This window comes from Schistocerca serialis, chromosome 1 (assembly GCF_023864345.2).
Source record: "Schistocerca serialis cubense isolate TAMUIC-IGC-003099 chromosome 1, iqSchSeri2.2, whole genome shotgun sequence".
In the NCBI taxonomy this organism is placed as follows: Eukaryota; Metazoa; Arthropoda; class Insecta; order Orthoptera; family Acrididae; genus Schistocerca; species Schistocerca serialis.
This window is the reverse complement of record NC_064638.1, coordinates 1107521660-1107543940: the sequence shown is the minus strand read 5'-3', so window position 1 is coordinate 1107543940 and position 22281 is coordinate 1107521660. Positions and strand designations below refer to the sequence as shown.

General features: G+C 43.7%; 1 protein-coding gene across 1 annotated transcript in view; it reads left to right on the top strand.

Annotated features, from left to right (window-relative positions):
- Positions 1-474: 474 nt before the first annotated feature.
- The window catches only part of LOC126416604 (keratin, type II cytoskeletal 68 kDa, component IB-like), a 63831-nt gene continuing 42024 nt past the window's right edge, over positions 475-22281 (top strand). The window contains exon 1 of the mRNA XM_050084361.1: positions 475-556. Within this exon, the coding sequence (XP_049940318.1) occupies positions 475-556 (82 nt within the window). The remainder of the gene's footprint in view (positions 557-22281) is intronic.

Here is a 22281-nt window from a genome sequence, read left to right as displayed (position 1 = left end):
TAGTTGCATCTCGAAGATCGCGCCGAGATGCGTGTTTTAACACGAAATCTGTCAGCTTGTATCTCGCATAATAAATTTATACTATGTAGTACCAGTAGTCCTGACGCCCCTATGCGGCTTCTCCCTGCCCCCAACATTTTTATGAGACTCCAGTATCTGTCCGCTTTCGGATTATCTACGCTAATACCGGCAACTGGGAGAATCGTTGATTTCACGTCAGAGCACGGGTGTTCCCACGATCCACTGCGCGTGGTCCGTGAGACGTCGACGCGGGGCAAAGCACTTCTCGTCACGAAGCACTCGTCGCCAAAAACGGAGGGCGGACGCGCGCCGGCTGCCGGAAGTAGTCTCGAGCGGGGGCCACGCCCCTGGGCCGTGTCACAATGCGACATAAGGGATTCCCGCCCCGCGCCGCGCCGGGGGCAGGGAAGTGTTAAAAGGCCGGCGGCGCGCGCCGCGACGCCAGCCGTCACCATGGCGACGCCCCGCCACCTGCCGCTGCTGCTCGCACTGCTGCTGTTCGCCGTCGCCCGCACCGCACCCACCGACATCGCAGGTTAGTAGGTCGCCCAGTCACTGGAGTACGAGCGAGGCATTAATATCGAAGGGTAATGTGTGCTGTTGTGTAAAAAGAACTGCCGTACGGTTCACGACCTGGTGCAAGCCTGGCCAACGGATCAATGTAGCCAATGGGTAAGGCACTGGACTCGCATTCTAGAGGAACAAAGCTGTCCTTTTTGCCATCCAGTTTAGGCTTTCCCGACCCACTTCAGGTGAATACTGGATGGTTTCTCTGTAGAAGTAACAGCCTATTTCACTCATGGAGTACCACAGGGTTCTATTTTGAGTCCACTCCGTTTCGTTATATATGTGAACAGGTCCGTTCTTTCGGACGTGAAGATAATGGATGAGGATAATGGGGAAGGGGCACTGCATTAGTAGCGTGTGGCCAAGTTGAGAATTTGGGTCTGGAGGGAGGTGTGCTAAGAGTAGTCCGTGCAGTTGCGATGACCACTGTGTCCTGATGGCTTTTGTAGTAAGCAGGAGACACGGGTTCGAATCCTGGCCCTGCACAAATTCTGCTCTCGCTAAGTTCTGCTATAACACACTGTATTCATTGTAAAACGTACACTTTCAAGGCCGGAAACGACCCACTAATTAAAATACTCTTTAGTGTTATGCCGTGGTCGCATGAATTAATTGTTGAAACCTGACATTTCTTAGTCATCTGCGGAAAACATCTCAAGCAGAGGGTTGCAGCTTTCTCAAAGATTCGATGGAAGCCCCGGCTCGTTGCTGTCAATAGTTAGTCAGGTCGTACATCGGACCTTCAAAAACTTCAGAATGCTGGGTTTTAGCAACAGACTGATCCGACTACGGCACAATAGGCCGTAGTGTTTTAAATAGATGTGACACTATATTCAGATTTGTACAACGAATACAATCATACGAACAACTGACGTGGCAAATGCACAGGAGTCAGCAAAAAGCGTCCTGATATATTTTGCATATTTACACTCTATAATTCCTTATGGAATAAGTTTCTGGAGCAACTCATCACTTAGAAAGAAAATATTAATCGAGCAGCAAGAATAATATGTGTTCACCCGCAGTGATACTGCCCATTTAACTGCACCTTCACACTATATACGTTTTCTACCCAAGTAGTAGTGTCCATACCTACAGCACAGGAAGAAAAAAACCGACTTTTATTACCCATTATTAAAGTAGTCAGTGGCTCCGAAAGCAGTTCAGTGTGCATCATCAATAAGTTTTGATCATTTGCCCAGCAACATAAGATGTCTGATAGCACCACAAGCTTTAAATCTAACGTAATATCATTCCTTGTGGACTATTTCTGCTTCACATTAGAATTTATATTTAGAAAGTAGTAGGCTGTAAATAGACTAATTTTTAAAGGTAGCCACATTAGTAGGAATGAAAAATAATATGTTCAGTATTGTTAAAACTGATCATGTCTACATATCATGAAAACTTACTCTTTCGTCATTATTTAAGTAAAAAAAAAATATTCAGATGATCTGTGTAACATGTACTATAACGAACAATCCCAGTCACACCGAGTTTCCTAATCGTCACTAACGGTAACATCAATGGGACGTTAAACTATCAGCTTCCTTCGTTCCTTCTACCACTCCATACGCCCGTGTGCCCATTTTGTTGCTTCTTTATCGAAGCAACTTCCGAGCTGGCCTCAAATGATTCAAAATCGGGCAAGTCTGTTACTGAAGAATCCGATGCGACCCCTGGGAATCGAACTCGAGAACGCGCGTCGGTGTTCTAGCTGTTGGGGAGAAGTATGATTAGACGTCAAATACGTGAAGCACTTACGAAATCGAATTTTCGTTTCATGAAATCATCGAGAGCAGAAACGCCAGTCAATTCGGGCGAGGCAAACTTTGTACAGTGTCGAGAGCTGATCTTGTCATCAGTCAAGGCTTTGCAAAGTGAGCTCAGAATGCACAACCTGAAAATAGTAGTTACGCAGGTCTGAATCCCGCTCTAGCAAACAGCTTTAATCTGTTATGTACATGCGACTGAAATCTTTAATGTCAAAATTTTATATATGACAGCGGATTCGAAACTGAATGTTTCGAGTAAGGAATCAATCGTCGGAAATAAATATTTCACGCAGTACTAGGTGATGAATGGTGTTTGGACGCGAAAAAAGTATTTCAAACTGCTTATGCTGTCCATCGACGTTAGTGGCGCTACCTGTATAAAGCAATACACAATCGCCTGATGTGTGTTCACGATGGAATTTTTCGTGGTCCCGTATGAAACAACAGTAGAAACCGGAGAGGAACAGTAAGGACAATGAGTGCGGCAATTTTTTATACCCAGTTATAACATGTACTAAGAATGGTGGTCATCACTTTGAACAGCAGCTGTGAGCTTAAGTTGATCTGTAAGGTGCAAACTGTTTACATCATAAAGAACTAAATAGTAATTTTCGGCTACTAGTTTTTCAGCTCGTAATACTCAGTTTGGGATCCTCGAGCATATGTGTAGTTTCGACCTAGAAAATTTTGGACACCAGTGTGTACTGAACTTGTTCGATAATTTGTTCTCAGATTGTGATCAAGCTTCTCTGAGGTGTAGGAACAGTTTCTTTCTAAATTTATTGCTGTTAATCCATCAAACGGTTACCTAATTCGTATGTGTAAAAATCATTCTACATATGTATGTATTTATGAATGTACTTCCCACATATACTCCTAAACCACTGGATCGATTTCAACCACAGTTGGTACAGGTATCGCTTACTACCTGGAGAGAAGCACTGTGGGGATATGAACCACATATCTGCCATAGTTTGGGGGTGGAGACGAGAAGGTGGTCACGTAGGTGCACAATTCAGGAACGTCTGGAGCAAACTGGTGTATACATGACTCATTATTTGTGTAAAACATACAAATAACATGTGGCATTGTTGGTTGTGTGGGTCCACTTGCCTGGTAGAAGGGGTGTTCTCCTCCATACAGACTGACCCTTTCCATTCGGATATGTCATAGTAGTATTGTGTACATGAGTGTAATGGATGAGTGTATCTTTTTTTTCTGCGTGATCAGTCTTCTGACTGGTTTAATGCGGCCCGCCACGAATTCCTCTCCCGTGCCAACCTCTTCATCTCAGAGTAGCACTTGCAACGTACCTGCTCAATTATTTGCTGGATGTATTGCAATCTCTGTCTTCGTCTACAGTTTTTGCCCTCTACAGCTCCCTATAGTAACATGGAAGTCATTCCCTGATGTCTTAACGGATGTCCTATCATCCTGTCCCTTCTCCTTGTCAGTGTTCTCAACATATTTCTTTCCTCTCCGATTCTAAGCAGAAGCTCCTCGTACCTTATCTTACCAGTCCATCTAATTTTCAACATTCGTCTGTGAAATCATCTCAAATGCTTCGATTCTCTTCTATTCCGGTTTTCTCAAAGAACATGTTCCACTACCATTAAGTGCCGTGCTACAAAACCACATTCGCAGAAGTTTTTTCCTCAAATTAAGGCCGATTTTTGTTACTAGTAGACTCCTCTTGGCCAGGAAGCCCTTTTTGCCAGTTCTAGCCTGATTTTGATGTCCTCCTTGCTCCATCCGTCATTGGTTATTTTGCTGTCTAGGTAGTAGAATTCCTTAACTTCGTCTACTTCGTGACCATTAATTCTGATGTTAAGTTTCTCGCTGTTCTCATTTCTGCTACTGCATTACTTTCGTCTTTCTTCAATTTACTCTCAGTCGATATTCTGTGCTCATTAGGCTGTTCATTTCTCTCAGCAGATCATGTAGTTCATCTTCCCTTTTACTCAGGATAGCAATGTCATCAGCGAATCGTATCAGTGGTATCGTTTCACCCTGAATTTTAATTTCACTCCTGAACCTTCCTTTTATTTCCGTCACTGCTTCTCCCACGAAGAGATTGAACAGTAGGGCGAAAGACTACGTACCTATCTTACACCCTTTATAATTAGAGAACTTCGACCTTGGTCGTCCACTCTTATTATTTCACCTTGGCTCTTGTACGCGTTATATATTACCCTTGATGAGTATATAGCGTAGTGTTACGCATTATGATGGTGAGATAAAAGAGAGGGTGCCTGCTCATAGCCTACTACTCGGGAATAGCACCGAGGGTGCCGCCGAGTTTAATGTCCCTATCCAATGGACGTATCGCCATCAACAGTGTCGCATGTCTTCTCCATGAGACAGTGCGGAGAGGTTTGGTATTTAATGCAGGACACTGCCACAAGGGCCGTCGATCAGGAACTTTACGGACCATCTCTCGTCCCCTAACCGGCCAAGTATTAGCATCGAAAATTTCATCTAGCACCAGGAATCGAACCGGCTTATCTCTGAGTCGAATGCAATGCACAAGCATGCGTCAGCGACGTAGGCTAGGAGGGGATGAGAAGGGCTGACGTGGAAAAACGTTCGAAAACGACCAGTTGCTCTTTCTTACCTACATTTAGTTGAGTTGTAGTACTTTAAAAGCATGAAGTGCAATCTGTCTCTTATCTGTATTTTTAAATGCGACAAAAATTTAAAAAGGAAGGAATGCGAGTGAATGTGATGAAATGAGACGATATACTTACCCTTTACAAATGTAAAAAGTGTTTGTGTCATTTTCACCCCAAAAGAGCTGAACAACTGCGCAGGACACTTTGCATACATGCACTGGAACAATTACAAGTTTCCTTTCGATTTCGATGAAACCAGGCATAATTCGTTACAGATACAAATGAAATACGTGTACAAATATGTGCGAAGTGCGACGTAATATTCTGCTAGAAATGCTTTCTGTTCTACTACAGTTCCGATTACATCCCTCGGCTGTTATTAGCGATATTACTCAAGCAACTCTGCAGCTCGCCTTCCATGAAGACGATAAGAGTGTGACAAGTTTTCTGTGGCACGTTTTTCGAGGTAGTCAAGGAAACTACCATACTACGAACGAAGTAACGACTTGCCAATTCACTAGACTTCTGATCGGTCCGATATACAATCCATTCTTGCTTTCGGCAACGCTGAAGGAGCACACTTCTAGACATGAGACCGTTTTTCTAGTAGTGGCACAGATGTCAGCCAACAACGTACCCCCTGGATCCCTTCGCGTTTGGTGCTGGTAACGACAATGAAGCTATCGCTTTCTAATTTGAACTAAAGACCCTTATGAAATTACTGAACTTTCATTTCAATTGATTCAACTGTGAGTTCTTGGCGAAACATTGTATGTTGTACTAATTAAATGAAACACATGTGTAGCCTTGTTTCATAAACTAGTACAAAATTGCTCACAGATGAGAACCAAGCCAACATAAACATTTCAGCTTCTTAATCTACCCATTCTTGACTTAAACTGTAACAGTTACCATTGTTGCCAAATTTTACCCAAAGATTTACAAAATTCATTTGGACAGCTTTTACAGTTACTGCAATTAAACATACTTTTGAAAGTGCTATTTTTGTCATTGTCTATCAATGAATGAAAGCACCAAGGTTCTGATCCTAAGCAGAGGCTGTAACTTTGTCTAAAAGGGGTGAATAATTGAATTAAGTTTGCTCATTCAATAATAAATGTGGGATACAGACATTTGTTTCTTAATTTCTAATATTTCTGAGTAAGATTTGCACCCTTTCGCTCTACGTCTAGGACATTTAAATGTACTATGTATTTGTGGTTTTCGTTTCAGCGATATTCACCAAAGGATGAATCTGTCTTCCTTAATCTCCAGCTTCTACCATGTTCTCTGAGCCTAGAACATGCTGACCTCCCAGTCTGTCAATGTAACAAAACTGCCAATCTTGGCAGATGATCTTATAACCCTAACTTAAACATGATGTCTGGTTGTTTACCTTTTGAACTGAAGAAACATCTACCTAGTGTCTGTGGGACATAGAAAAACACAGCGAGACTCTTTACCTTTAAAATGTCGCTTATTCTTTTTGAAGTTTTACCTATGCAAGGTAAATTCCATCACTTGCTTTTCGGTCTGTCTATATTGTTTATGAGGCACAGTAGGGTCTGGTTTGCTTCCTCAGTCTTTCATTGAGAATTTTGTCAATAATATTGGAATCAAATTCATTATTTTTGGCTATTGTTTTTACTGTACTGCGTTCCTAGTTATAGTCTTCTTGGAAGATGAAGATAGAAAGGAGACGGTGGATCATGTGGTGGGATGCTGCATGTTTGTAGGGCGTAGGATTTCGATGGGAATCTGGGATGAATATGTCAGTAAAGGAGTCTTTCCGGTAATTTTAAATTTATGGTTGTTATTTCCTTTGCAGATGGGAAACAGAAATCATAAATTTAAAATTTAAAAACCACACCAACGTAATATTTTATGTGTAAACGAGGTATACTTCGTGTAACAGCGGCTGTTCGTGAAATCATCAGCAAAATTTGTAAATGCTTTGTGAGACGTTGCGGACGTCTTAGCGCACTCAAAAACTGATATTTACCTTGACCATTGTATTAATTAATTTTATAGTGTCACTGTATCAATTAATTCTGCACTGGCTTACGCGTTTCGGCGCTACGTCATTCTCAAAGGCTGTACAAAAGAAATATATGACAGGGTATCAGTGAAAATACATTGGTAAAATTACATAGAACATCTTAGTAGAAACGGAAGAAGCACGTACTCAGTGAAAAACAGTAATAAAATACATGATATGAACGTCATAAAAAAGGAGAGATAGAGTTCACAAAAAAATCCGTAACACATTCTTAGGTAAAACGAAGCTTAACTTCGCAGACATGGATATAGAGTACCTGGTCTGCATTACATGATGGTACCTGAATACAAAATGGTTCATTGAATACATCGAAGTATTTGATGAAGAACCGCCCAGGTGGCAGTACTACATGGTGTTAATGAAAATTACAGAAGTATTGATGCAACTGATTGATACAATGTAGTTATAAATGACAAATAACGTTCTATCTAATACACCACCCAGTTTATTATCTTATAAATATCACCTTGTGTAAGGACTCTGGCGAAAATGATCATCAAAAGATTGCGTCATTGCACAAAAATCTAATTAAAACAAGTGAACATCTAGCTGTTTAATGAAACAATATATTACAACAATGCGTAATTTAGTATGCATTAACGCATACATAAAAACGCTGGGCTCAGTGTATTGATATTCCAGCCATAACATAAAACAAAATTTACAAAGTTACATGTAAAATGTAACTTAGTATGTAACAATTTTGCAGAGATAAGCATCAGTGTAGGTACGAAATGTAATTTATCTAAGGGCAGGTATACACCAGCTGAGCGTGTATTTAATATACAGCTCAGCTATGGTACACTGTGAGTGTATCATTAAAAGTCTAGTGGTCTTGTGTAATAACATTCCACTTATGATAGAACCAGCAATATACCGGGTGTTCGGAAATTCCCGTTACAAACTTATAGGAATTGCAGAGGCGAATGAGTGCTTAATATTTCAAACAGAAACCCGTTTCTACCACGTTTTCAGTTCAGATATTTAACGGATCCACTTCTGCTTGAGGAACTGAATTAAGCTTGATGCAATACAATTATTGGGTAATAGTTTTAAAGGAAACATAACGAAACCTCGATTTATCACTTAAGTACATCGAGCAGCTGTGTAATGCATCAGTACTATTCTGTACGTAAAACATGCTGGGTTCTTGTTTAGTTTGGAATTATGTAAACACGTAATGTTTAAGCTTCAAATTTTCTCAAGTGATAAATGAATGTACCGTTATGTTTCCTTTCGAATTTTTACCTAATAATTGTACTGCGTCACGCCTGATTCTATTCGTTAAGTAGAAATGGATGAGCTAAACATCTGAATTGAAACCGTCGTAAAACGGACTCCTATTCAAAATCTTATGTACTCACTCCTCTCTAGAAATTCTTGCAGTCTGCAACGGAAATTTCCGAACACCCTGCACAAAAACTGAGATAACAGTATGTAAATTTTTTTAAATAAAACTTTTTTTAAAAAAGAGTTACGTTTATTTGTAAAATTTCCATTGTTATGAAATATTGAGTTATTCTAGAAAATGGAAAATGCGACCAGTGCCATTTTAACAACGGCGACGATTAGAAACGAGCAACCAACACAGGGAGAAAGATAAAAGGCTTCCACAACCGGTGTTTTTTTGGAAAAAATAATTTTCGGTATTAAGGCGCATCATTGTAAACTACTAAAACAACTAAATTGCCGACGTTTCGACCGACTTGCTGCGGTTCTCTTCAGGGAAAAAATAACAGCAATAAAATGCCGAAAATCGGCTATTTCAGAAACTTATTTCAGAAATCGATTATTTCGAGTGGTTTAACAGTCAGAATAAACTGGCGTTGAAAGAACGGGTATAACCGAAAGCCTGTTGGTAAAGCGATAACCGGCATCCCTAATGACGGTACTGCGCCAGCAATAGATTAAGTGTGGGTACTTTTCAGCAGCTCGAAAAAAGATTCTTTTCCTCACTTCAGATCAGCGGTTACAAGAGAAGCGTCAGTTCGGTGGGTGGAGTCGTTATTGAAAGCCCAGTCCCCCACCTCGGTACGTTGTTGCTGAGAAATGACTGCCCAATTGCGCAAGGGCGCACCTGTCCTCAACCCGAAGGTTTGAACACTGAAGTGCGCTACTAGACGTGGTAGTATGTCCTTCCCTAATTCCGGCCTTTGAACTGACTTGCGGAGGCAGTTACATCGTTACCTACACTTCAGCATGGGTTCCGAATGGTGCAACGCAACTGTTTTCGCATTCGACATCCATTGCAGGAGGCGAAAGAAGAATTAAGTGCCAGAATAAATTTTATAAACTTCTGAGCATCCATCCCCGCACCATTGGCTCTGTACTCTTATACCGGGTGGGCAAAATAAAAGTGATCCCGAAAATATTTTATGTACCTTAAGAGAGGCAACTTAACTGACATCATCTGCCTAATTGCGGATGATGTACGTTGGGGCCGGCCGGGGTGTCCGAGCGGTTCTAGGCGCTACAGTCTGGAACCGCGCGACCGCTACGGTCGCAGGTTCGAGTCCTGCCTCGGGCATAGGTGTGTGTGATGTCCTTAGCTTAGTTAGGTTTAAGTAGTTCTAACTTCTAGGGGACTGATGACCTCAGAAGTTAAGTCCCATAGTGCTCAGAGCCATTTGAACCATTTGTACGTTGGGCTGGCTGTCTTAAGGTATATGGAATATTTTCTGGGCCACTTTTATTTTGCTAATCCTGTAGTTACTTACATAGCCACAGGGACACTAGAAATCGAGTACATGCATGTTGTATCTAACGCTAATGCTATCTGTAATTTTAATTAACATATTCAGTTTTAACTAGTTAATGAGATCCGAGATATTAACATCTTTTAGTGTTACATTTGGTTTCGCGGATGGTACCAATAAATCTCCAATCTCCAGTCCGACAGTTCTGATAACAACAAAATTAGTTACTTGGCGAATTCTGTGTAGCACTTTAGGCTGGAAAATTACCTACACGTACAGAGGCCTAAATTATTCAAACTTTTTTATACTCGACCGTTCGGTGGCTTTATGAAGAATGAGTTTCGTGGTTGAACGCAACTGCTTCGTTTAGATGGCTCTGATGAGTGCGCGTGGAGTATAGTGCGGAATTTGTATTGTTGGTAAACGAGCAAAAATAAGGTGACTTTCTGAACCTGCTCGTATCCTACTCGTCTCTAAGAGGAGCTATTGAACTTGTTGCCACCATCCGGCAGAAGGGTGCCCTCGCCACATGGGACATGGTCAGAGGTTTGGAAGCTAGCCCCGGACACTGGCCCTACGTTTACTGATGGAGAACTTTATGCCACCACCTGTGCTTGCTTCACTGGCCGAATACTACTGTTGAAAATTACTTCCACTAGCAAGATGCGAAGCAGCTCCCTCCAGATCGAGCGCGATCGCTCAAGCGTCCTGGTACTGAACTGGATCTTAAATGAATCGCCTCTCTTGAAGTAGCTCTCTAAGTGATTCAATACATAGATTAAAATGAAGCAGAACTGCCTATTTCGAAACCCATAGACTGTTATACATTTTATTCACATTAGCTTTTTTCCCGGGGCTTCGTCGGCGTACATCACACATATTTCATATATATATATATATATATATATATATATGAATGTCACATCTATTTAACGTTGTTGAGAGCGGAAGCGTTGATCTCATTAGACGCGTCGAAAACGATCATTCACTTCATTTAATCAAGTTACTCCTTGTTAACTACCTGATGCGGAAGGTAAAGGATGGTGTTACTTGGATTTTCAGGAAGAACGAGCTCTACATGCTTATGTGCAGTCCAACATAAGATGATGGTGCATGTCTTGTAAGGAGTCGTTGCTAAGAAACCTTTTATTGTCAACTACGAAGTATACGTTCTGCATTCAGTGTATTACGAGGGTAAACCCAAAAGTAAGGTCTCCTATTTTTTTTATACGTTCATAGACCTGTTTATTTCTACAATGGTTACACATCATTTATAGCTTGAACATTTAGCTATTTTTCGACATAATCACCATTTCTGTCGATTCATTTTTGTAGACGCTGTGGCAGTTTTTGTATGCCCACGTCATACCAGCTCGCCGCCATGCTGTTCAGAAAGTTATGAACCTCTTCTTTCACCTCGTTGTCGGAACTGAATCGCTGGGACCACGATTAATTCTGACAGGCACTGTGATACTCTGCAAAAACTCAGACGGGCAATTCCGAACCGGAGAAGAGGAATGTTCAGCGAGGGCGTACACATTCTCCATGACAACGCTCGCCCACACATCGCTCGGCAAACCGTTGCTCTCCTGCAACAGTTTCAGTGGAACATAATCGCCCTATAGTCCTAACTTGGCGCCCAGAGACTATCACCTGTTCCGTAGCTTAAAAGAACATTTGGCCGAAAAGCGATTCAGCTCCGACGACGAGTTGAAAGAAGCGGTTAATAACTTTCTGAACAGCATGGCGGCGAGCTGGTATGACATGGGCATACAAAAACTGCCACCGCGTCTACAAAAATGCATCGACAGAAATGGTGATTATGTCGAAAAATAGCTAAATGTTCAAGCTGTAAACTGATGTAAACCATTGAAGAAATAAACAGCTCTATGTACTTACAAAAATAGGAGACCTTACTTTTGGGATTACCCTCGTCCAACATAAGATGATGGTCGTTGCTAAGAAGCCTTTTATGTGAACTACGAGATCTATGTTCTGCATTCTGTGGGTTAGCAGAATACTGAATAATATTTCTTATGAAGGCGGACGACTCTTCGATCATGAAGCACAAAATAAGATACCTGGAATTCTTGGATCATGATGTGCAATTATGCCAATTGCCTATAGGTCCCAAAATGGTCTCAACTCGTCGTATGTGGGCTTGAAAGACAGAATTTATATTGGTCATTACTGGATCACGATGTGTAGCTGAGCGAGTTACCTCTAGGTCCCAAAATGGTCTCAATTCGTCGTCTGTGGACATCTGAGTCCAAAGTACAAAGACAGCAGATCTGCTCCCAATGAGAGTCCAAATGAATATGGTGGGCCGGCCGAAGTGGCCGTGCGGTTAAAGGCGCTGCAGTCTGGAACCGTAAGACCGCTACGGTCGCAGGTTCGAATCCTGCCTCGGGCATGGATGTTTGTGATGTCCTTAGGTTAGTTAGGTTTAACTAGTTCTAAGTTCTAGGGGACTAATAACCTCAGCAGTTGAGTCCCATAGTGCTCAGAGCCATTTGAACCATTTTTTTGAATATGGTGGGAATCAGAACAATGGATATAGAAACGCGGATCGGTAGTCTATCGGCGACAGTTTTCTGATAATGATCACTACCAGTTAAAAACTCGATGGGCATGCATTTTTGGGAATCTGTTCGTCGATCAGCTAAGTGCAGTGCGCGGACACGTGCCACCATAATCTTCTGGAACATAGGGCTGTGGGGTGAACCACTGATCGGTTTCATACGCGTTGACGAAGGTCGTAACATTAGTCCACACTCCTGTAATCTCGAAACTGACAAGGCTGTACCATCACGAGGAGCTAGTATGAGATTCGAACGTGGAAACTGTAAGTTGTCGTTGGTCGGAGGCTGGCAGTTTCAAATCTTCTGTTAACGACTTTGATATGAGGGTTGCTTGGTTTCTGTTGTCTAACACACATCGAGTAAGTTTTCTTAGTCTTGTTGACCCTACGATACGCAACTGAAGTTTGGCGTATTGCATGTATTTTAACTCACTGAGGCGAATATACACTCTAAGATACAATAAAAACCAACCGGATACACCATGAAGGAATTATCCGAATTAGTCGGTAATTGGTAGAAGTGATATACATGTACAGAAAAACAAATAATTACAATTTCAGAAAAAACTGGATATTTTAATCAAGAGAAAGAGCTTTACAGACTGAGCAAATCGATAACGCGCTGGCTCTTAGGCAAGCAATTATTTGGCTTGGAATTGATTGACATAGTTGTTAGATGGTTCAAATGGCTCTGAGCACTATGGGACTTAACATCTATGGTCATCAGTCCCCTAGAACTTAGAACTACTTAAACCTAACTAACCTAAGGACATCACACAACACCCAGTCATGACGAAGCAGAGAAAATCCCTGACCCCTGTTGTTAGATGTCCTCCTGAGGGATTCATGCCAAATTCTGTTATACCGTTTCGTTACACAGCCAAAACACGAGTCGGTTTGAGGACTGCAAATAATGCTCCAAACGTATTCGGCTTGAGAGAAATCTAGCGGCTTTGCTGGCCGAGGTAGGCTTTGGAAATCTAGAAGGCAAGCAGTGGAAACTCTCGATGTGTGCGGGCGGGCATTATCTTGCTGAAATGTAAGCCCAGGATGGCAGAATATCTTCAACGTACAGCTGTGCTGTAAGGGTGCTGCAGATGACAACCAAAAAAGGGGTCTTGCTTTTTTTTTGTGAGCCATCAGTCTTCTGACTTGTTTGATGTGGCCCACCACGAATTCCTCTCCTCTATGGAGTGAAATGGCGTCCCAGACCTTCACTCCTGGTTGTCTAGCCGTGTAGCAGGCGAAGTTCAAATGGTTCAAATGGCTCTGAGTACTATGCGACTTAACTTCTGACGTCATAAGTTGCCTAGAACTTAGAACTAATTAAACCCAACTAACCTAAGGACATCACACACATCCATGCCCGAGGCAGGATTCGAACCTGCGACCGTAGCGGTTGCCGAGTTCCAGACTGTAGAGCCTTGAACCGCACGGCCACTCCGGCCGGCTGCAGGCGAAGTATCACGGTGGTATTCCACTGTTGTCCAGGACGTCACCAGACACGTCTTTGCTGGTCATCGGGGCTCACTTCGAAGCGAGACTCGTCACTGAGGACAATTCTTCACCAGTCAATGGGATTCCAGGCCACACACGTGTCTACAGACGCCCCGTACAGTAGTGGTATGTCAATCTGATTGTCGCCAGCCATATGGCCCGACAACTAGGAGTGATGGTCTCGGGTGTCATTTCACTTCATAGCATGACCTCTTTGGTTGTGATCTGCGGCACCCTTACAGGAGAGCAGTACATCGACGTTATTCTTCGTACCGTTTTGTAGCCCTTTATGGCCAGCCATCCTGGGCTTACAATTTAAGCAAGACATTGCCTGCCTGCACACGGCGAAAGTTTCTACTGCTTTTCTTGGTTCTTGTCAAACTCTACCTTGACGAGCAAGGTCGCCGTATCTCTCTTCAACTGAGAACGTCTGGAGCATTATTGGTAGGGCCCTCCAACCATTTCGGGACTTTGACAATGTAACGCATCAGTTGTACAGAATTTAGCACGATATACCTCAGGAGTACATTCAACAACTCCGTCAGACAACGCTAAGCCAAATAACTGTGTGCATAAGGGACAGAGGTGGACCAATGCGTTATCGCCTTCCTGAAGCTCTTTCTCTTGAATAAATCATATAATTTTTCTGAAATTATAATCATATGTTTGTCTACATGTACATCACATCTATCAAACTCCGTCCTGTTCCGATAGTTAATAAGCAGAGCGTCTTTTTTGTGTCTTTGTTCCATCTTAGCACCGTGGCGGGATGTTGCTCGCTGTTCTGTTTGTATGCAGCTTGATCAACGCAGTTCCTCTAATCTTCCTACGGTACAGTCGTTTGATTACACAAAACTTTATTTTGCGAGCTAGCTGTTTGGTTCGTTCATGTAATGTCGAAAAAATTTATATCTCTTCAACTCTGCATTTTTTTATTTTAAACTTTCGGTCTTTGAACATAAATCTATCTCGACATTATGAAAAAATAATTATTAATTCGTGCAGAAAAGTACCACTTTTTATCAATTGTAATCGTGATGTAATCACTAACTACATGTAAAGGTACATCTAAATACTGATCGGCGACAGCCTCGGGACCTATTTCACGGTAGTTCATTTCATTTCTGAAAAGGGCCATCTCTAAAAGGAGGAGGAACTCGTAGACGCAAATGGTAACTACCTGATACATGACATTGCTAAAGAAGCATACGGTACATGGAGACAATCACGTCTGCTACGTTGGTACCGGCATAAACAGCAGAAATCTTTTCGCAGCGTGTAATTAAACACGTGATCCGACCTCAACACCTGGCGCGAGACATGAGTGAATTTGGGATCCGTCCGCTGGCTGTTAATAACGGAAGTGACTTTGCTCATTGCTACTAAGATCTTACGCTACGTACCTTCGATGCATATCGATTTGTGATTCGATATTTTACCGTCATCACAAAATGCCATACTCTTCTTTCAGCAATATGACACTTTACGTCGTCGGTTTAGACATAGAAAACACCCGTTAGCAAGTCTCAGTTTCTGTTTTCATGTAGTGTCGTCAGTAATTGTATTACATTCTTCGTCCCGATGGCCACATTCTTCGCAAAAAGACCCAAAATAGACCGTAATTTTTATTGCCTTTGAGTAATGTCTATTTCTGTTTTCATGTAGTGTCGTCAGTAATTGTATTACATTCTTCGTCCCGATGGCCACATTCTTCGCAAAAAGATCCAAAATAGACCGTAATTTTTATTACCTTTGAGTAATGTCTATTTCTGATTAGCACGGACAAGAGGGGCCGCTGGCACGGGAGTGTAAGTCGACGTTTTATTGCCACAGTAGATCTCCTGCCAAGGAAGCGCTGCGTCTATTACTGCTCCTACAAATTCCATCAAGCGAAGTATGTCCCCTCATGCAAAACCTGTTTGCATGACATGAATAAGCCAGCCTCAGCAGTTATCGTCGGGAAAGTTTTGAGAATTTTTGGTATTTGTACACGATCATAAGTACAATTGTTGGAACTTTAATAGTGGCAACTATTTATTTTCAGCTCGTACAAAATAGATACGTGTTGCAAAGTTTTACTGACCTTCAAAGTGGTCACCAGCATTGTGTATAACCCGTTGCCAGAGATGTGGCAGTCGTAGGATACTCTTAGCAGTGCCAGTTGTGTTGACAGTTCGAGGGGCGCTGTCTGTTGCCCGACGAATTTGTAATAGTTTCGAAGCGAATGCAGTGAAGTGTTTTTTCCGTTTAGAAATCGAGTTGAACTTACGAGGGCTTAAGTCAGGGGAGTTCAATAGCTGGTATAGCACTTAGCAGCCCCATCAGTCGAACAAATCAGTAACAGCTTGCACTACACGTGCTTGACCAATGTTCTGCAAAATAGTGGTCAGGTCCTGCAGAAAGTGTCATCACTTCTGTCTCTATGCTGTTCATTTTTGGAACACAACCTACGACCAGCTTAGAGACAGAAGTGATGGTACTTTCTGCAGGACCTGGCCATCATTTTGCAGAACATGGGTCAAGCACGTGTAGTGCAAGCTGTTACTGATTTGTTCGACTGATGGGGAAGTGCTATACCAGCTATTGAACTCCCCTGACTTATGCCCTCGTGAGTTCAGCTCGATTTCTAAATTGAACGAAACACTTCACGGTATTCGCTTCAGAATTGCTACAAATACGTCGGGGAACAGACCGAGTCGCTCGAACTGTCAACACAACTGGCCAGGACCAAGAGTATCCTACGACTTCCGCATCACTGGCAACTCTACCTTGGCCAGCAAGGTCACCGTATCTCTCTCCAACTGAGAAGGTCTAGAGCTAGGTTATACACAATGCTGGTGACTACTTTGAAGGTCAGTAAAACTTTGAAACAGATATCTATTTTGTACGAGTTGTAAATAAATAGTTGCCACTATTAAAGTTCCAACCCTTGTACTAACGTTTTCACGTGCGCTCGCAAGCTTGGATGCGGCCATCACAATCGATAAATGTAGAATTACGTGAACATGAATTCGCAATAGCAGGCCGGAGTGGCCGTACGGTTCTAGGCGCTACAGTCTGGAACCGAGCGACCGCTACGGTCGCAGGTTCGAATCCTGCCTCGGGCATGGACGTGTGTGATGTCCTTAGGTTAGTTAGGCTTAATTAGTTCTAAGTTTTAGGCGACTGATGACCTCAGAAGTTAAGTCGCATAGTGCTCAGAGCCATTTGAACCATTTGAATTCGCAATGTGTATGGACTTGATAGATTCCAAGTAATCGAGATGAGCCTGTATAATCCTATTTTTATTGCCGTTGTGTGCTGTGATAATTCTTTGGTCAGACTGAGTGTGACAGTAGACAAGGTCAAATGCGCACATTTAGTGGTCCTTCGCCGACCAGAAAGTTTGCCGGTGTCAGAGGTTCTACGTCATCTCTAGCAGGGATAGGCCTCGCGTTTACCAATGTGGAGTATAGTTGTTCTGCAGTTAATCTGGAGCGTCCCAACACTTTCCGCAAGCATCAAAACTGTCTTTGTATCAGTCCTCACTTAAGGGTTTTTTGCAACCATCAGTGGCACCATGTCTGCCACCGTGCCGACACGTCGTGCCGCGGGGCCCAGGTTCGATTCCCGCCTGTGCTGGAGATTTTCTCCGCTCCGGGACTGGGCGTCTCTGTCGTTTTCGTAATCATCATTTCATTCTCACCGACGATCAAGTCGCCGAAGTGGCGTTACCTCAAAAGACTTGCACCAGGCGATCGGGTCTACCCGCCAGGGGGGCCTCGCCACACGATATTTCATTTCATTCCAGTGGTACCTCCTCTGATGGACTACTGTTGAGGTAGTGTTAATGTGTACATTTGTGATCATATGTATGTGCACCAAGCTAAGCCGTGTAAAATTACGTCTTGCTACTGACCATGGAAAGGCCTTAAAGCACAGAACGGAGATACGATTAGGACTTAACGAGGCCGCCAGGGCTATAGCCCCGCCCGACATTGGGTTCAGAATCAACAGTGTCCTACACGCTCAACTCTTAAGCCACAAAAAAGTGAAAGATGGAAAGCAATTTGGTGGCAACAGTCAAGAGGTACGTTTCTAACGCCAGCAAAACACCTGAGTCGAAATTTTATTGCAACCCAGACATGAAAACGGCTGTCTTATGGTCTGTCGGCACAGAAAGGGACTGGTCACTTCTGCAAGTGGGCGATTTCTGTCGAACAGGTGTTTGTGCGTCTAGCAGAGCACACCCTCCTTGTTGCAGAGATCAGAACTCTGCAACTTCCCAGCTGCGGACCCTCACATATATACGCCGCGCTGTAGCGACCTCCAAACATTCTTGGAACAGCGAGACTACCAGGAAGCGCAGATCATTGTTCTGTTGCATCACAGCCAGTGCAACTGGCACGTGAAGCCACAAGGCTTGCAAAATGAGTGTTCTCCGTGGGATGATAACGATATCATGTGGGGAGGTTCACCTGCTCTCCCGCCCTGGTGCTGGCACGACTTTTTGAGTACATCTTGCAGCTTTTTATGCGAAATGAATATTTCGTCACTTGTTCAGTATTAGTGCAAAATGCTTTTCAGATTATTCTATGACATGTTACTTACATGAATCCTTGGTGGGCGACGATTCTGTGAAGGTGCTACTTTAGTCTGAATTGTTACAGAATAATTTAAAGGATCATCGATGGGAAATTCCAAACAGCGCTATTAAATGCACTCGCTCGTGTGCTTATGTGAGTGCTTGTGTGTCAAATGAACGGGTGAAAAATTTGGAAGTAATTTATTAATGTGGATGACGCGTGTCATCATGATGAAACAAATATAATCTGACGTCAGCGACACACACAAACACGCACACAGACATTGTGACATAGTGTGTGTATATGTGTGTGTGTGTGTGTGTGTGTGTGTGTGTGTGCGTGTGTGTGTCTACAGAAGTTCAAACCTACGAGATTTTCGAGAACATAGATTGTGAATGTCGATGGCATAACTTTGATTGAAACGTCTAAACACCAGGTAATTGATTAGATTAGTGTTCTTTTTTCTGCAGGTCGCATTCAGCGTAATTATGCTCTCGTTTATTCTACCCACTTGAAAAGGCAATAACAATTAAGATTCAAGTAAGTTCTATAATTTGGCTGAAGGCCAAAAATCTAACACTTGAAATCAACAACCTTAGTTTAAAGACGGCTGAAGGCCCATGATTTAAGACTCAAGGTAAAATTAAATAAAAGAAACACAAGGCAGAAGGCCTTATCTTCAATTAGGCTGAAGCCCCCAAACAATCTGATGCTCGAAAGACAAAGATCCTTAATTTAAAAACGACTGAAGGCCCCATGACTTAAGACTCAAGGTAAAATAAATTTAAACAACAAAGCCTTAAATTAGGCTGAAGGCCCCAAAAAATCTAACACTTGACAAGCAATGGACTTCAATTTTAAAACGGCTGAAGGCCCATGACTTCAAACGCCTCTAAAAACAGTTCAACTTTAATTCAAAACCATCGGCTATGAGCCATACAAATACACACAACAGATAATAAGAAAAGGCAGTGCAACTAACGGCGCTCACAAGTTGCGGGGATCGGCCAGCACTTGAAATACTAACGATCACTTGGGTGAGACAGGCAGTCGGCCCAACCATTCTCGATCCGACAACAACCCAACCAACAGACAGTCAACAGACCCACCGACAAGGTAACTTGCGCTCCACGCGACCAGCACTCAACCGGGAGTTCAATGCAAAACGTAAAATGCATGGACGCCCACAACCTAGTATACATTAAGCTGTCAAACTACACACCATGCTGGACAGCGACAACACAGCGAAGAAAAGACACTGCCTGAATTTACTTCAACGGCCAGGGTAGGTAACCAGAACATTAACGACCACAAGGCAGAAAACTCCGCTGGTGCACTTCAATTGCAAATAACGAAATACAGTTAGACTCCACTGAACGGTGGCTAAACCTTCGACAACTCGAACACATAAGTTGTTAGTCGCGGGAATGTCCCAACAGCCGACAACGACAACCAGATGGCACAATGTGAACAGTCTTGACTTGCTGATAAATTAAATCCAAACTGAACTTTCGTGTCCACGGTCGGTGAGCCACGGACCTCTTTAGCAATGGGAACAGCCCCACACACTCCGACACTGTGTAGAGACCGCCATGGGCCCGGCCAAACAACGCCCTGTGGAGATTTCCTCACTGCTCCACGCCAACCGAACGACGACTCGCACACCAGCATGGAGACAGCACTAAAATAACTGAGCAGTAGAGATCAGAAGCTACACACAATTACACAAACACTTGGACGAAGAACGCAGCCAATGCTAAAAGCAGTGACTGGGCAATGATATGGCAGAACCATGAGTTGAGACACACGCCGCTAACCCATAAGCGACCGGCGAGCAAATACACGTCGTCCGGTAAGACGACCAACCAACGATCAACCAAGACCGTCCCCAGTTCAAGTCATGTGTGCTGGCGACGGTCGGGCGGGTCATGACTATCCAAGCCTCACTACTGCTCCAACCCGACCGACTTCCACCGTGACCCCAATGCTATGACTGCCAGGTCCGAACTGCACTGCAGACCCGTTCCAACTCGCTGCATGACAGATGTCAACCGGGAAGTAATACAAGTCAGCAAAGATGATACGGCAGGGCTATATCGATAAGCGCTGCTGCTGCCGCTCATGGGCAGGCAAAGCAGCAACTCAATGACAACAGAAACTGAAACTAACATAACGAGGTGGCAGTATGGTAAAAAATAAAAACAAACAAACAAACAGGATGTAAAATAAGAGATGGCACGAACACGAGCCACGCGCGGCTCAAGATTGTTAGAAGTAAGCAGAGCTAATTGTCTCATTGACTCATGAATTCGTGGTTTAACGAAAAACTAAATATAACTTATTTTTCGTCACGAAGTGGCGACAGGAAGGGCATCTGCCCCCCCCCCCCCCCCTCCAAACTAACCATGCCAAAACCGTTGATAACATTGCCGCCCCGAATGAATGAGCACATTAAAGCGCTGCTCTTGAGAGCTGATCGAATCCGCCCAGTGATGGACGACGAGTGATAGCAAGCCAGCCAACCTCGATGTGATTTTAGGCGGTTTCCCACATCCAGCTAGGTAAATATCGAGATTATACCTATGTCCCACCTGAGATAATGCTACGCAAACATTTAGAGCACGCCCTCGCAATTGAACGTGAGATTTAGTCTAGAGGCAGACAGGTAATTCCTCCTGGGGGGAGTGTTGGCGTCGTCTGATCACCACCAGCACTAAAATTACCAAATCCCACATAACAGTGCCGACCCCGTAGAGAAGCGGGGCAAGACAAGGAAGAAGAAGGAGATGGCGGGAATATTACGGTTCCTGTAACGCATCCTTTAAGCGTACCCGACATTACTTTTGTTTCTGTGGAACATTCGCTGTCCAGTTGCTTGTCTTTACCTGAGGTGGATCTTATTAAGCTAGCGCGGCGTATTTCTCCATTGTTGTTACAAGTCGATTCCACTTGCTCTTTAGTAAACACGGTGACGCTACCAGAGAGATTGTGGGCCAAGACTACCACGTGGCGCAAAGAATAATGGCTCTATTACTGTGCCCTGAGGCAGCAGTGACGTCACATCTCCGCAGAAGATTCATTGCAAACAGAGGAGAAAAACGTAAACGGCTGCAGATGGTAGGCGGCTTGTGTACGGACGGGACAGGTCGGGGAAACCCGCGCGCCCGACCTTGCACTTGCCGGCTGCGGCCGTCTGGGGAAAGCCCGCCGCCGCTAGCGCCACATCCGGCTGGTGGCCGCCACGGGAACCTCAGGTGGCTAATTTGGCGCTCTGTATGCGGGCCGCGCCCCGCGTGCCTAGTCGCGCCGCCGCCCATGCCGTGCGATATGGGTCGAGCAGCCTCGCCTCGACATTCGCGGGCGCCCACGGTCGCGTAACTCGACGTAACTGTTTTGTCACGGCCGCAGTTTGACCTGAAGCAACGGGTAGGCAGTATTCCCGGCTCGTGTGTGTACGTGCAAATCCGCAATGGCGAATTAAAGAGCTTTCTCAGCATCGCGTTGTAATGGAGGTTCTACGTAAAAATCCCAGCAGCCAAAATATAACTTAAAAGAGCACACTGGTCGCCTTGGAGCGCTGTATAAATCATAAAGCTTGTACTGGGTGGCGATGCGACCCCCCATCGCTAAGTGTTGGCAGTGAAGTGGTAGAGTGCATGTAATCAGTGCAGTAAGACAGATCGAGGTGGAGACGAGACAGAATGTCAGAAAGCAGAAAGGAGGTATCGTGTCTGGATGTAGCCATTACTACGAGAGGAGTTCGATAAGTAACACAACACATTTTTTCTCTGCCACTTTCGGTGGAAAAATGCGGAATTTATCGTGAGAGATCGTGGATTATTCCCGCTTCAGCCCTTACAGTTTCACAAAGTTCTGATTGGTGGCGCCACTATACTTCAAAATGGTGT